Source organism: Mastigoproctus giganteus, chromosome 11, assembly GCF_048544385.1.
Source record: "Mastigoproctus giganteus isolate SK-2022 chromosome 11, ASM4854438v1, whole genome shotgun sequence".
NCBI classification, from domain to species: domain Eukaryota; kingdom Metazoa; phylum Arthropoda; class Arachnida; order Uropygi; family Thelyphonidae; genus Mastigoproctus; species Mastigoproctus giganteus.
Window position 1 is genome coordinate 91,160,943 of NC_143585.1, and position 17,715 is coordinate 91,178,657.

The 17,715-nt window shown below is 37.9% G+C and overlaps 1 protein-coding gene across 1 annotated transcript in view; it reads left to right on the forward strand.

The window, feature by feature from the left end:
- LOC150078253 (exonuclease 3'-5' domain-containing protein 2-like) overlaps positions 1-17,715 on the forward strand; it is a 163,514-nt gene that overhangs the window by 130,552 nt on the left and 15,247 nt on the right. Inside the window, exon 10 of the mRNA XM_090384514.1 lies at positions 2,560-2,691. Within this exon, the coding sequence (XP_090240640.1) occupies positions 2,560-2,691 (132 nt within the window). The remainder of the gene's footprint in view (positions 1-2,559; positions 2,692-17,715) is intronic.

Consider the following 17,715-nt stretch of genomic DNA (forward strand, 5'->3'; position numbering starts at 1 on the left):
GTTCACAGTGCCTGAGCACTTAGTGTCAGTTTTATTTGATATAGAAAAAGTTTGTTACAACAACTTGGAGGTATGGTATTTTGAAAGACCTCTATCCAGTCTAAGATTTTTTCCTATTTTTATCAGGAATTTTTAAACTAAACGACTCTTCCAGTTTCATGTTAAATCTAGCTTGACCCTGGGTTTTTTTTTTTTTTTTTTTTTTTTTTTTTTTGCAAGAGGAAGGAGTTCCTCAGTGCTACACTTTTTGCAGTTTCATACAACAGCTTCCTCCATCAGTAAATGCTCTTTATGTGAATGATTTTAGTATTTTTTGTCACTCCTGCAACATGGGAATTATTGACAACTGCTACAAGCTATTAACCATTTTAGTTCCTGGACTTTGGCCAATGGATTTAACTTTTAAACTCAAAAGACGTGTGCACTTTTACTACAAACGGAACCTTCACCCTGATCATGGACTCAGGCTTGGACACAAGGCAATTCCTGGAGAAACAAAATTTTTGGGACTCATCATCGATCAAAAGCTGACTTTTAACCAACATTTCCATCAGCTCAGGATAAAACGCACGAGTGGTCTAAACATGCTTAATGCTGTCTCTTCCAATTATTGAAAAGTAGATAGAAGCACATTATTGTGTGCACCTTTTTTCAAGCACTTGTATGGTCCAAACTTGACTCTGGTTCCTAAGTCTATTCCTCTACTAGCAATTCTGTTCTTTAATTGCTTTATCCAATCCACCACAGAGCTGTCCGGATTGCCACTGGAGCATTTCTTACTTCATCTGTCCAAAGTCTTTATGCAGAATTCAGTGAACCACCACCACCACTGATGATTTGATGTCAGTCATTGTCAATATGGCATGCCATAAAAATAAAATCCCAGTGAGACCATTGTACACGGACATCCATTTATATGCCACAATGGGAAAATCACATATAACACATGATGAACTTCCAGTCATTCCTTTGGCATCAGGATCCAAGGGCTAGTTCAAGATATAAACTTTATGCTGAATAATATAACCACATCATCCAGGCAAATCCTTCCTCCTTGGAATATGTGACTTCTGTCTTGTGATTTTACTCTTAGGAACTGGCTGAAAATTGACACATTTCCATGTACATATTGTCAACTCATTGCGGCACACCAAGCTGAATACTACCCTGATCACAATACATACAGATGGCTTGAAGTCAGAAGTGTTTGTGGAATCTGCTTGTGTTATCCCAAGCAAAAATATCTAGTTGGATTCTGTGTACTACATTAGTATATACAGTTAGTCTTTACAATTTGGTATCCCTACAGAGTGATTGTTGCGAGTCGCAGTGATTGACATGCCTAGCCCTATAGTTAGTCTTAGTTAGGGTGTTCCCCCCACCACTATTTTATAATTGGAAAACAAGTTCCCTTTTTTAAAATGGTGGCAGGGGAGGTGGGATAAACACCTTTGGCATGTAAATCACTGCTACTCACAATGATCAATTGGAAGGGGGTACGAGATTGTAAAGACTAACCATGTATACATTTCAGAGTTACATGCAAAGAACTGGCCTTGTATCATATAAAATCCTACCAGTACCAAAGGTGCATGCTATATTCCGCCTATCTAATTTTTATCAGAATTGAGAAGCTCTCCTCATGCAGTTTTCCATCAGGTACAGAAACTGCTACAAATAAAAATAGAAATTGCTGCAACAAAGGAAGTTGCATATTTCATTTACTATCAACTTAATGATAAGAAACAGAGTGGGATGTTGAATAATTACAAAATTCTGGTTGGGACAGTTTAAATATACTCAAATCATTTTTGGCATACACCTATTGTGTTGACATCAAAAAAGTTTGTAAAACATTGACGTGCCGTTTAAATTCAACTTTTATTGCCAGAAATTACGACCCATGTTTCAGTATGATAGGAACCTTTTTATTAGCTTATATTTACTGACTTTTGGTGTTCATTTAGCACAGGGGTACTAGTGACATTGATTCTGTCAAAATGAACATTTTTGTTAACTTATATTAAATTTATTTATAAACATAAATTCCTTGTAGTTAGTAAACACATCTAGTGACACTAGCATGGATCAGTTGATTCCAGTAGCTTCTGGATCCACCTTAGGTGGCATGGCACACAACTTATTTCCAGTAAAATATGTGGCATACTACAATAAAAGGCTAGCCAACCCTGAACTAGACACTGTCTATTTCATTTCATCTCTAGACAATTCATGGTTTACCACCTAAAAGTAGCTAAAGTGGCACACTTCAGTTATATTATAACCACCCTGTATAAAGAGCAAATGTGTTAATTCCTACTACATGTGTTACTAAAAGTAATTATTATTTGGCTGTGTATGATAAAAAATGTGTTTATAGTCACTATAGCATTTTTAAACTATCCACAGGCATAATTCAATAGGAATAATGAATATGTGAAAAGTTGCTGGCAACTGCAATTTTCTGATGTGTTACAGTATGTCAGCAGTTCTGAAAGGATTTATTTGGGAAAAGGGCTTCTTTTGATTTGTCTCTTTTCCTTTGTTTATATATTGTAGGGCATTGTTGACTTCTTGCAAAAAGATTCCAGAAGAAAGAAGAAGAATTCTCTGCCAAATGTTGAAAGATTTCTTTACTGTCGATGAATTAACCAATGAAATTATTTTAAAAGCATCTACTCTTAAAACAAGGTAAGAAGCCAAAGCATACTTAATTGTTTTCTACAAGTTTATCAGCAATGAAATATGTATGGCAAACTAAAATTTATTTATAACCTGAAGTCAGTGAATTAGAATTTGGCGCTGTTTTTATATTATATTGGAAAACTTTTTATTCCCAATTTAAAAATTATTTTGTAACATCACTTTTCTATATTTCTATGGCAGCTGCTAAAGTCACCCAGGGCATCTAGAGTGCTTTTGCTATAGATCAGACTATAACAAGAGTAGCAGCACCATCCAGTGCCAAATATTCTAATAAAAATATAAAAAAAAAAAAAGTAAAAGTTATGTAATGTATACATTATGTTATCTCTCAGGTGCATTCAGTAATCAAATGATGTACATCAGAGGTTAAAAACTGCCAAACACTCAGGAACTGCTTTCCAAAACTTCACCACATGATGTTCACATAGAAAATAAATAAATTTTCTGTTTATACTCTGGGACGACCAAACAGTCAGAGATGTTTACAAGATACACAGAACACAAGAAACAGCACCGTATTCAGCAGTCACGGGCTTGAACCCGGGTCACTCAAGGCACATGTACTTATGCATCCGCGTGCCTGACCACTCAGCTACGGCGGCCTAGATGTGATGAACAGTAGTGAAGTTGGGTTTATATAGCAGTAAATTCAGCCTTTCAGCACATTTTGATGCACAGGGGAAATGAGTTTTAACTTAATGTTGTGATTTGGTACAAAGGTCCCAAGAATATTCCAGATAAATCCTGAAATTTTGAGAAGGTTCAGTGCTGTCATTCCAGATATATAGTAATGTTTCTGTGTGCTTGGCAACAATGGGGGGGGCTATAGATTGGCCTTCAGACCTCCCCAGGAATCAATAAGACACATGCTGAAAATTTGGAGTTAATCTTTTTCTTATCAAGTAATGCCAAAAAACAATTTTTTTCAAGTTATAAATGTATAAATAGATAGAAGCACATTATTGATCCAGTTTTAATTAAATTTGGGATGACTTAGCAAATATTTTTGAGACCCAATATAAAATTTCATGAAAATTCAAAAAATTTTATATCTGATTTTTCACCAGTCTACCCATCCATCCACAAATGAATGAACATAGTGAAGACAATAAGCACCTGGCACATTTGTGAATGTTACTTTTTTTTTTTTTTTATGTAAACCCCAAACACGAGAGGTATTAGAACCTATAATACTTAGTACCATGCTTGGGTTGGAGGTTGATAAGATGAAAGAAGATATTTGTTGACATTGGACTTGAACTTATGTAGACTGTAATTTTCAGGAAATATGTATGAAGGAAGGTTGTTCCAGGAAAGGGCAGTTGAATGAATAAACGAGGAAGATGAAAAGTTCATTCTGTGAGTTTGAAGTTGGACAGTAAATGGATGTTGGCGGCACGTGCTCGGACTGTTTTGAAAGAGAGAGCGAGAATTATAGAAGCCAATTCAGAAGATCCCCAGAAAGTCAGGGTAATCCCCAAAAGAGAAATATCATTTTGCCTAGAAATCGGAGTGTCACTAAAGATAAGCATAGGAGCAGAAGAATCTTTTTTGCGAGATATAAGACAAGACTGAGTTTTAGAAGGGTTGAAATCAACTAAATTGTCTTTGCCCCACTGGAGAATTACCTGAAGATCGGTGTTTAAGGAACTGGTAGCAGATTTTCGAGAAATTGAAGCTGATTGAGCAGGACAAGGTTTCTCAAAATGGAATGTGGAATGCAAAGGCTATCATGGGCAAAACTATGGATAGGATTTCCAGTCAATGGAAGAAGGTCATTAATATACAAGAGAAAGAGAGTGGGGGAAAGAACTGAACCTTGGGGGACACCGGCATTAGTGGAGAAGTTAGAAGAAAGAGAGCCATCTACCCTCACCCTCAGTGAGCGATCAGAGAGAAAACTGGATAACCAATTACTAAAAACAGTTGGCAAACCATAAGATGGAAGCTTGTTTAGAAGCCTTTCTGATGTCAAGAGCAACTACTTGTGTTTCACCGAACCTTTCCATTGAATTAGTCCATAAATGGGTAACATAAGCCAGAATATCACCAGTGGATCGACACTGACAGAATCCATACTGGCGATCGTTGATCAGATGGAAGGTTTCTAGTTGGTTTAAAAGTTGGCGGTTAATTGATTTCTCCATTACTTTAGAAAGAGTAGAAGTAATTGCAATGGGACGATAATTGGATGGGAGGGATTTGTCACCCTTTTTAGGAACTGTCTGGATATGAGCAAATTTGCAAGCAGAAGGAAACACACTTTTGAAATAAGAAAGGGAAAAAAGGCGACAAAGAATAGGAATAAGTTCAGGAGCACAGGTTTTGAGAACAAGTGGAGAAATATCATCGGGACCTGGAGCTTTATTAGCATCAAGATTCGTCAAAATCCTTCTGACATCCTTTTGACGGAAGACCACAGGAGGCATTGAATGGAGCGTGTTGGGAATGGTGGGAGGGGTTTTACCAAGATCATTAATACATGAGTTGGAAGAAAAATGGGATGCTAGCAGGTCAGCTTTATCCTTGGCTGAAGTGACAACAGAACCATCTGGTTTGGACAGAGGTGGGAGCAGAGATGGGCAAAAGTTGCGGCCAATAGCTTTGGCAAGAGACCAGAATGCTCAGATAGCATTAGGGCAAGAAGCAAGTTTTCTACTCTTAGCCTGTTCAAACTCTAGTTTGGACTGATTAATAACTGCTTTACAATTGTTGCGAGCTTTGGTGTAGGCAGAAAATGAAACTGAAGAATTAGAAACAAGCCAATTATGATATGCAACATTCTTCTCTTGAACAGCCTTAGCACATTGATTGGAAAACCAAGATAAAGGACTAGATTTTAAAGTGGAGTGTGGGATAAAGGATTCCATTCCTACAAGAATAATTTCACTCACACGATCTGAGCAAACGTTGACATCAGAAGTTTTGAAACAGTAATCCGACCAAAGAAAAGAAGTCTCGCAGGTCATCCCATTACAAGAATGTAATGCCAAACAACACGAGGTTGGGAATAGCCATGAGATAAAGGTTCCATTAGAGAAGAGACAATCACCAAGTTGTGATCTGAAGTGCCTAAAGGACCTCTCACTTTGACCGTGTACTTAAAAGGGTTGTTTGTGAGAAAAAGATCAAGCGTATTGGATGTATGATTAGGATTGGTCCGGTATTCTTGTAGGTAAATGAACAATCTGTGCAAGGTCATTAGTAATTGCAAAAGCCTCAGCATCTCGACCAGCTGGGTCAGTGTGACTAGAAAACGGAAGCCAACTGGAGTTGTGAACATTAAAATCACCAAGGAAAATTACCTCACTGTTAGGAAAGTTGGACTGGAGAAAGTCAAGTTGCAAAGAGAGGAAATCAAAGAGCTCCAAGTGATTAGTGGAGTTGGGAGAATGGTAGAGACAACAGATGAATTTGACACAATGAGGTAGATTTTAAGCCAGAGAAGATTCCAAATTGCCAAGTCTCTGAGAGGGAATATCAGAACGGACATATACACAAGTACCACCTTTGAGGCAAAAGAAATCATACAGTGAATAGTTTGGACATCTGAGATGAGCAGTAGTTGAATCAACCGATAACTGAGATTCTGTCAGAAAAAGTACGTGGGGTTTGGCAGACTGCAAGTGGAAATGGACATCGTTGAGATTAGAATTGAGACCACGTATATTTGTGAAATGAATTAGAAAGTGCTTGGGAGGTTTAGATCTTTTCGCAGATAAGCTCTACTAGCAATTTGCTAAATACAAGTTGTGTCATCCATGCCAGTTTGTTATTGCGATATGTATACATAAGTATATTATATTTTTATTTACAGGGAAGCATTTAGAAATAAATATTTATTTAGTTGTTAAACAGTTGCCTTATTTTTATAAGGTAAAGGTTTATAAAAGGTTTTTATAAATCTTTTTTTTTTTTTTTTTTTTAAGTTTAGGGCCAAATATACACTAGTATTCATTTTTCAAAATAAATTTTGTCCTGTAATTAAAAAAAAACATTATTTCCATCCTACTTGCAAACACCCTGGTCCTTTCTACCGAATGATTAGGGTTTATGCATTTTTAGTTATTTAAGCTTTATAGACCCACTCTAGATTAGCAAAGTATATGTATTGGTAAATATGTTTAATGTTTAATAACTATGCAGTACACATGAGATGCATGCAGTGGATTCATCCAAACTAGTGGAGCATGTTGTAATACGGTTTCTAATCATAGAAGTATTCCTCCAGGTCAAATTTTTTTCTTACACAAGTTGTTTATGGAATGTTACCTGAGGAAAGCATTGGTTAACTAGTGGTGCTATGATGCAATGGTAGTTATAACCCTGACAGTGGTCTGTGGTAACAATTGTAAATCCATAACAGTCCTGCCACGACTCTGACAAACTCATCATGTAATTAACCCTTGCAAATATGCATGTATATAATTTTCATGCTTTTGTCAATGCAGTATCAAAGAATTGTCTGTATCTGTACAGACTCTTAATTCATTAAGTAATTCATATGTCATTTTTATATTATTTTTATATACACAAAATTGAAGAAATAAATCATGCATATATAAATGTCAAGGATTTTTATTATTTATTTATTTTTATTTTTTTTACAAAATTTCAGTTTTATTGTCAACAGTAATAATTAAAAAAAAAAAACTTTACTTTTTTTATTATTTTTTTTATTTTTTAAGTTTTGAGATATTTATTGTAGTGTTTCCACATTAGTCTATATTTAATACAGGTGGCTAAATTTCAAGGTAGCCTTGAAATGCTGAACCTTGTCTTCAGGCCTCTAAACAGGAATTCCGTTTAGAGGGCTTAAAGATGAGGTTCAGCAGAACCTTGAAATATAGCCAGTTGTATTAAATGTAGACTGATGTGATAACACTTCAGTAAGCTTTTTAAAACTTATATGGTGTAACAGTGTGTTTATTTAACTTCTTATAATGACTAACCATGTATCATTCCCCTTTCACACAATTTGACAATAATCTCACTCTGTTTGGATGTCAAGTGCCTTTTATAAATTCCTTGAACAAACTCACACGAGAAAGGGTTAACAATGCAGTAATTGTGAAGATGAGCGAAGATGAATAATATTTTTTAAAGAATGCCAGTGTTGGTACAGTGTACATGATTATGGTAAAGCGTGCACCCTTATAAATGACAAAAGAGTGCACTGTTGTCGACTTACTGCATCATAAATTTTCAGCATCTGGAGGTGAGATTTTAACTATTTTAAAATTTTCTCATTATTCTTATGGTACAGTGGTGCCTCACAATTCGACTGTAATCCGTCACTGAATTAGAGTCGAATTGCGAATTTGTCGAATTTCGGGTCAATATTTTCCATAAGTTTATGGCAAATTGATTAATTCATTGTCAGAGAGAAATACACAATATTATTGACTTGACTATATTCTACCATATAACAAACAAAATTACAAAATATATAATGAGTTACATACATTTCATTGAGCCTTAGTTGTTGGAAGGATGTTTTATTTATCTTGTCTACCCCTTCTCTTCTCCTCTTGGCTTGAATGGGGATGAGGAATTGATTAAGGGTGGACTGTCTCTCCCTCTTTTTCAAGATAGCCTTGAAGTGATGCATAGTAGTGTTGTTAAACAAGTCTGTCATTCTAGTTACAACAGCAGTGTTGGGGTGCCATTTTAAACAAGCAGACTGCACCTTCTCCCAGTGGAATAAAATTTCTTTAATGGCAGCTGTTAGCATTGGCCCTTTTTCCCTGTCTTCTTCTTCACGTGAAATTTCCTTTTCTCTCTCTTTTGCTTCCTGTCCGCTGAGTGTTTTGAGTTCTTCCACGGTTGGTTCGTCATCGTGATCCTCCACAAGCTCTTCCACATCAGCCTCATCAACTTCTCCTATGTCGAAATGATTTCTCACATGGCCGCAGTTGCTTCTGATTCTTCAGCGGCTTGGACTGCACTGTTGTCATCCCGAAAAAAGGAAGGAACAAGTGTCTTCCATGATGCACGAAGGGTCCTCTGTGTCACTCCCTCCCAGGCAGTTTTAATAAAGGAAATTGCGTGAAGAATATTGAACTCAGTCTTCCAGAACTCCTTCAATGTCTTATCAAAAGAATGAGTCACGTCGAAAAGCTGTGAAAACAAAGCCTTGGTGTAAAGTTTTTTTTTTTTTTAAAACAAGCAATTACTTCTTGATCCATGGGTTGGATCAGTGATGTGGTGTTTGGAGGCAAAAACTGGAATTTGATGAAATCAAAGTCAATTTCAAGAATGTTCCCCAAGTCTTGGGGGTGGGCACTAGCATTGTCAAGAATCAGCAGTGCTTTCAAAGGTAAATTGTTGTCAATGAGGAATTTTTTTACACTCGGGGCAAACTCCTCAAAAATCCAATCTTTGAAGACTTTCTGGTCTACCCAGGCTTTTGCATTGGATCACTGGCAGTTTGGACTTGATGATTTTCTTTCCAAAGCACCGAGGATTTTTAGAGTGATAAACAAGAAGTGGCTTTACTTTAAAGTCTACGCTTGCATTTGCTGCCAATAACAAGGTAAGCCTATCTTTCATAGGCTTATGTCCTGGGAGCGTCACTTCTTCTTGTGGGATGTATGTTCGATTTGGTAAGCGCTTCCGAAAGAAAGAATAATAATGAAATAAATCCCCCGTGCGATGCAGCTGTCTCCCAAACATTTCTAACCATTGTTGAGGAATATAATAAATGCCTTGTCCACATTGTACTCATGCTTTAATTTTATAAATTAATTACTGGCCATTGTGTACACAAGTGTCTACCTGAAGCCAGCGCTCCTGTGGTTTTGATCCTTTGACATTTATTCCAGCATACTTTAATACCCAAGTTGTTCAGTTGCCTTAATGCATACCTCGCATTCATTTGGTCACGAACAAAGTCGAGAACACTTAATCTAATCACAACTGCCCTGGTGTTATGCACACATCTCCAGAAAAGGGGTCATGGGGGGAAGAGAAAGTGGGACTTCCTCTCCTATAAAAACTCTTGGCAATGCCATACATTATGATTTCAACTATTTCATGTTCATGCATCCAAAAATTTTTGATTAGACCGGGGTTCGAGCCCATCACCACCAAATACGGAGGATGTGGAAAGGTCAGGGAATGACCACTGCATATCACGGAGCAATATGGCCTTAGTTACTAATACTCCTAAAAACTAAATAACAAACAACAACAAACAAACAAGCTTCCAAAATAACCCAGTTTCATCCCCATTAAAAATTTGCTGCAGCAAGTAGCCTTCCTTCATGATTAAATCTTCAAATTTTTTCACAAACTCTTCTGCAGTCTTTTTATCTGCACTAACTGCTTCCCCATGTCTGAGAACACTAGGGATACCTGTTCTACCTTTGAATCTGTGAAACCGCCCATGACTTGCCTTGAATTCATCAGTTTGATCTGAGATACGGCCTGGAATTTTCTTCTGCAATTCTTCAAAAATTAACCTAGCCTTCTCACAGATCATTGCCTGAGTTACCGGATCTCCTTTCATCTGTCTTTCTCTAATCTAGGTAAGAAGCAGCCTTTCCATTTCTTCGTTGATTAAAGATCTGTTTCTGTCAGAAATTTTCATTGCTCCAGCGAACATCCTAGCACCTATAATCTTGTCTCTTTGTTGCCAAAAAGTTGCCGCGGTTGACCTAGGGATGCCATACTCTTGAGCTACATCTGTAATTGTTCTACCTTTCTGCACTTTATCTATAATTTCTTTCTTCTTTTCTATCCTCAACCAAGTGTGTTTCTTTCCTGAATTATTCCGCTTTTCACTTCTCTTTGGACCCATTATCAAATTTCATTCAAAAAAATAAATAACTGCCAAAGCATAAAATTTTTTACTTTATGAGAAATGCAGAATTATAAATTAGCGCAAACAACTCAAGCAAACGTGAACTCAGACTACGATTATTAACGAGATAATGTTGTCTCATAACTGAGGAAGAACTGACGGCATACCTGTAGCTATCTTTGAGGGCGGCTAACGTAGCTGAACGATTGTAGGATCTATTCCCGCTTTATCTATCATTGGTTAAATGTTACTCCCGCTCTTTAATACCATTGGTTAAAATGTATGAAGCAACTGTCACTATTGCTATTTAGTAACGTTAAACACAGCTACGTAGTCCAGCAAAGAATTCTATCGTGCAATATCATGTAGCGTTTGCGCTGGCCCGCAAAATCCGACTGTCGAATTGCGAGGCACCACCTGTATTATTCTTTATTTTTATGGTTCATATTTGTATTAGGAAATAATATTATTACATGATGCTGCCATTAGGTTTCACAATTTTTTTTAGATTGAAATTTGTAAAGTATATATGAGGATAGCATGTGTACTTCAAATTATAATGCTACTGTATAATGTTGTAATGCTAACAGAAAACATCACATTAACATGCCATTAGATTCTACTAATTTTCTTATGGACTTACAATTTCCACTACAGAACAGTGTCACAGTTATAACTGCCACTGTGGTTTCCTTGCACTATATCAGTGGTTCCCAAATTACTGAGATCTACAGACCCCCTCAAAAAATAAAAAACAAGTTTATGGACCCCTTCAAAAATCAAAAAAAGTTTCCAGACCTCTATATATATATAAAGAAAATTCAAAGCTTTTTTTTTTTATAAAGCTCCACTGTATTCTTATTTTTACATCGGTCCTTGAGGTTGTCACAGACATTATCTCAGATATGCCAGACAAGCTGTACTTGCTACCTGGGAGTCTAAAACGCTGATGGAACTGATATTCAGGTGACACTCAAGTCAAGTGGACCCAATTTCGGCGACGTCCGGACGGTCTGTAACAGCCAAATCCTCTGCTTGCACCTTCACGATGGTGGGACTGTTAGTAATCCTGGGTATAACCTCCATGCACAAGTACATGGTGGATGACTACCCAGGTGTGAACCAACGTAAGCAGGGGTCGAGGTGTGACGCCCACACCACATGGAGGAACGCCGCCCCTCTATGTTACCAGGCAGTACTAGGTGGTAGATGACTCTCATCAACCGGTGAAATACCACCACTTTGCTTATTGGAGGCTTGAAGTGGTGGAACCCATGTTTAGTCTCTAGAGCTAAGTTCCGGTCAACCCTTCCCTATCTCTTACATCATGCAGTATGATTGATGACTTTTGAAGTTATGATGAACATCGTGGCGAGATCCAATATTCCTTACATTTCAAGGGTACAGCTCTAAAACGGTGTTCGCAGGCCGGCCGCTAGTTAGTCACTGGACCGAACCTATTGGTAACTCTTTAGGAGGCTTCTGGATCAGCTAGTGTATAATCTTGCTACCTCTACTCTGCCAGATATTGACTGGAGGGAGTCCGAGTAGTGTATATGCGGGGAGCATTGTCAAGGCCACGTTATGGCAAGGATCTGGGTATATTCTTACCACGTGTATGCCATATCCAAAAATTTCATTACTTCATACAGCATGTCCCACCCACTTTTTCTTACTATTGAATACACCATGAATTGTCAAATTAATACAGCAAGCTTATCTGCGAAAAGATCTACACCTCCCAAGCACTTCCTAATTCATTTCACAAATATACGTGGTCTCAATTCTAATCTGAACGATGTCCATTTCCACTTGCAGTCTGCCAAACCCCATGTACTTTTTCTGACAGAATCTCAGTTATCGGTTGATTCAACTACTGCTCATCTCAGATGCCGAAATTACTCGCTGTATGATTCCTTTCGCCTCAAAGGTGATACTTGTGCATATGTCTGTTCTGATATTCCCTGTCAGAGACTTGGCAATTTGGAATCTCCTCTCTTTGATCTTCTCTGGCTTAAAATCTCTCTACCTCATTGTGTCAAATTCATCTGTTGTCTCTACCGTTCTCCCAACTCCACTAATCACTTGGAACTCTTTGACTTCCTCTCTTTGCAACTTGACTTTTTCCAGTCCAACTTTCCTAACAGTGAGGTAATTTTCCTTGGTGATTTTAATGTTCACAACTCCAGAAAACGGAATTTCACAATTCCGTTTTCTAGTCACACCGACCCAGCAGGTCGAGATGCTGAGGCTTTTGCAATTACTAATGACCTAGCACAGATTGTTCATTTACCTACAAGAATACCGGACAATCCTAACCATACAGCTTGATCTTTTTCTCACAAACAACCTTTCTAAGTACACGGTCGAAGGGAGAGGTTCTTTAGGCACTTCAGATCACAACTTGGTGATTGTCTCTTCTCCAATGGAACCTTTATCTCATGGCTATTCCCAATCTCGTGTTGTTTGGCATTAGAAGAATGCAAAATAGGATGACCTGCAAGACTTCTTTTCTTCTTTTCCTTGGTCGGATTACTGTTTCAAAACTTCTGACGTCAACGTTTGCTTTGATCGTGTCAGTGAAATTATTCTTGCAGAAATGGAATCCTCTATCCCACACTCCACTTTAAAATCTCGTCCTTTATCTAAACCTTGGTTTTCCAATAAATGTGCTAAGGCTGTTCAAGAGAAGAATGTTGCATATCGTAATTGGCTTGTTTCTAATTCTTCAGTTTAATTTTTTGCATGCACCAAAGCTTGCAACAATTGTAAAGCAGTTATTAATCAGTCCAAACTAGAGTTTGAACAGGCTAAGAGTAGAAAACTTGCTTCTTGCCCTAATGGTAGCTGAGCATTCTGGTCTCTTGCCAAAGCTATTGGCCACAACGTTTGCCCATCTCTGTCCAAACCAGATGGTTCTGTTGTCACTTTAGCCAAGTATAAAGCTCACCTGCTAGCATCCCATTTTTCTTCCAGCTCATGTATTAATGATCTTGGTAAAACACCTCCCACCATTCCCAACACGCTCCATTCAATGCCTCCTGTGGTCTTCCGTCAAAAGGATGTCAGAAGGATTTTGATCAATCTTGATGCTAAGAAAGCTCCAGGTCCTGATGGTATTTCTCCACTTGTGCTCCTGAACTTACTCCTATTCTTGGCTGCCTTTTTTCACTTTCTTATTCCAAAGGTGTTTTTCCTTCTGCTTGGAAATTTGCTCATATCCAGCCAGTTCCTAAAAAGCGTGACAAATCCCTCCCATTGCAATTATCGTCCCATTGCAATTACTTCTACTCTTTCTAAATCAATGGAGAAATCAATTAACCGCCAACTCTTAAACTACCTAGAAACCTTCCATCTGATCAACGATCGCCAGTATGGATTCCGTCAGTGTCGATCCACTGGTGATATTCTGGCTTATGTTACCCATTTATGGACTAATTCAATGGAAAGGTTCGGTGAAACACAAGTAGTTGCTCTTGACATCTCAAAGGCTTTTGATCGTGTTTCGCATAAAGGTCTTCTAAACAAGCTTCCATCTTATGGTTTGCCAACTGTTTTTTGTAATTCGTTATCCAGTTTTCTCTCTGATCGCTCACTGAAGGTGATGGTAGATGGCTCTCTCTCTGTCTTCTAACTTCTCCACTAATGCCGGTGTCCCCCAAGGTTCGGTTCTTTCCCCCACTCTTTTCCTCTTGTATATTAATGACCTTCTTCCATTGACTGGAAATCCTATCCATAGTTTTGCCAATGATAGCACATTGCATTCCACTTTCCATTTTGAGAAACCTTGTCCTGCTCAATCAGCTTCAACTTCTCGAAAATCTGCTACCAATTCCTTAAATGGCGATCTTCAGGTAATTCTCCAGTGGGGCAAAGACAACTTAATTGATTTCAACCCTTCTACAACTCAGTCTTGTCTTATATCTCACAAAAAGGATTCTTCTGCTCCTATGCTTATCTTTAGTGACACTCCGATTTCTAGGCAAAATGATATTTCTCTTTTGGGGATTACCCTGACTTCTAATCTCTCTTGGCACAAGCACATTACAAATATTGCTTCCTCTGCATCTAAAAAACTTGGTTTTCTCTTTCGCTCTCGGCGTTACTTTTCTTCCAAACAACTGATCACTGTATAAATCGCAAATCCGCCCAGCCATGGAATATTGTTCCCACATCTGGGGTGGTGCCCCCAAAACCTCTCTCAGGCTTCTTGATTCCATTCAGAAGAGGGCAGTTAGGTTAATTAATGATTCATCTCTAACAGTCTCTCTCCACTCGCTGTCTCATAGACGTACTGTTTCTGGTGCATGCCTCTTCTACAGATACTTCCATGGGCACTGTTCTTCTGAATTGGCTTCTATAATTCCCGCTCTCTCTTTCAAAACAGTCCAAACACGTGCTGCCACCAGCCAACATCCATTTACTGTCCAACTTCAAACCCACAGAACCAACTTTTCATCTTCCTCATTTATTCATTCAACTGCTGTTTTCTGGAACAACCTTCCTTCATACGTATTTCCTGAAAATTACAATCTACAGAAGTTCAAGTCCAATGTCAACAAATATCTTCTTTCGTCTTCTCAACCTCCAACCCAAGCACGGTACTAAGTACTATAGGTTCTAATACCTCTCGTGTTTGGGGTTAAAAAAAAAACAAATATATAATAAAAACTTTATTTATCATCAATTTGGTATACATAGAACAAATAATTTGATCCCAGTTCCAGAAGGTGTGTTTCACGGATCCCCAGGGGTACATGATTATGGTATTTTTTAGATTGAAATTTGTAAAGTATATATGAGGATAGCAGGCCGTAAGGTACACCGACTCCAGTTTGGGAAACAGTGCACTATATGATCGATATTAATATCCCCTATTTATTTGAAAAATTATTATTACAGGGTAGGTTGAATCCACATATTTTGCTTGTTCTTATGTGTACTCCATAATGTTATTGCAGATGTTTTTGTATTGTATTGCATCTTTCATTATTAAAGTCAATAATATTTCCATTTGAAATTGGAGATTTACTGCCCACAAAATAGGTTTCTTTCATTCTTATTATCATTTGAGAATTGATACTCTGGTTTTTCTGTTTTCAGTAAAAGTTTCTGTTATCAGTGTTTTGCAACTAGAGTACAATAATGAAATTTAAATGTATTGTCACTGCAGTCTCATTTTGAAGTTTCTTGTCTTTTATTTATGTTGCACAGTCTGATTCACAAATAGAGTAAAGCAGAAATATGATATTTTCCCTTCTTTCTTTATAGACATTTCATAACAGCATAGTGGCTTTCTTTGCAAATTGTAATCCATTTGGAAGAGGTCTGGATGCGAGTCCTATCATTAAGCTTAGGAATTTGTCTCCAATCAGTGATAAAGGCCCTTTCATTCTGCATAACAGTGGTTAACTCAGGTTTGAATAAGGTAGTTATGCAGAGGTGTGGTTTTTTTTTAACTGGGAGTTATTCTGCGATTATTTTATTCCTACAGCAAGCCTAGAATACAGTTACACAGTTACAGACAATGGGAATGATAAAATTAGTCTGTATACTATTTTCATGACTATACAGGTGCTTTATATCCATATCAGAAACTCCCAATAAGGAGGAAACTGACTACAAATGTAGATATTCAAGTTATAACTGTTGTTGAGTAGACAACTTTGGGTAGTCGAGACCCGCTAATTTTTGTAAAATCGGACAAATGCTAATTTGTGATTTTTTTTCTTGTAGATCTGTGTCCTCATTTTGAATTTAAAATTGATCTTGTGAATTTTAACCAAATAGGATTGTATATTTATACTATAGTCTATACTTCTTAATAGTATAGACTATTAAGAAGTATTTTTGGAATTTAAAATTTTTGAAATATTATATTTTAGGGCAGAAATTCTCTTACCTCAGATTTTTATTTCAGGATTGACTGCATCCAGGTGAGATGTAATTAGAAATAGTATTGAAATGAAATAAACCTAGTAAGAGGGTGAAGGAATAAAAGCAGGCTTTGATCCTAAATCCATGCATGGGGAAATAATAGAAGTATAAAGGGAGATGATTTCCTGAAACTTGATGGGGAGACTCTTCATTTATACCAGCTTCAAAGGAGAGCGAACATGTGTCATAAGCCGTATTTATAGCCCGGGCATGTTCCATTGCCGTATTTCAAAAGTGTGGTGGGGGGGGGGTTGAGTAGGCGAAAGGAAGAGAAGTAGGATAGAAGGAAAATTCCCGCTCCCTCGTATTACACTAATAGTTTGGGAATTTGAAGAATTTAGAGATTTAGAACAGCATAAAGGATTTTTTTTTGGAGAGAGAATATGAAAGGTTCACTCGGAAATCCAGGTGCGTGACTGCCCATCCCTGTTATTAGAGCTCCTGTTTGGTATCTAGGACCTCTACTAACCAACATATCGATGGTGTCAATTGACTGGCATCTGATAGCCCAACATAAAGCATATGACAATCTTCTCGGTGATCTGGATTTGTCATCGTCGAGCTACGTGATGGCTGCTCGACGTCACTCAATGGGCAAATAGTGGGAGGTCTTCTCCGTAGGTAGATTACGTACCAGAAAGCCGAGTTCTACCGATCTTTCGGCATTCAATCAAATCCAGCCAGACAGCATCTGCTCCTGTCGCATTTACCTCGATCAGTGAGCAGTACCATACGATACCACAAGAATCGCTTAAATTTTAGCCAGGCGGTGAGTTAAATTCACCCAGCAGTGCACTCATTCGATAGGTCCTGGGGAAAACACTGTATATTGCACTCTGTGGTGTTGGGCCATTTGTGCTGCATGATTGGCCATCCACTAATGAGGGAGCAGTGACACAAGGAGACCCATCCCTGGCTTCTGCCTAACCACAAGGACATGGGTGGATTACCTTCCCAATTCCCAACTTGATTAATGTCTCGACTTGGTTCCAGTCACACCTACTTATGGAGATGCCCATAAGTAGGTGTGACTGGAACCAAGTCACACCTACTTATGGAGATGCCCACCCTGGAAGAATGTGAAGAGTAGATAGTTGGAGTTGGTAAAAAGGCAGTTGCAAAAAATGGAGAAGGGACTGGGACCTCACCCATCCAATAAAATACCGCACATTAGTTATGCTAAAATGCCAGTAGCATTAGCATTAGCATTAGTAGAGGCATTTGATGCAAGAAAGCAAGCTTATGCAGCATCAGCCAAAAAAAAAAAA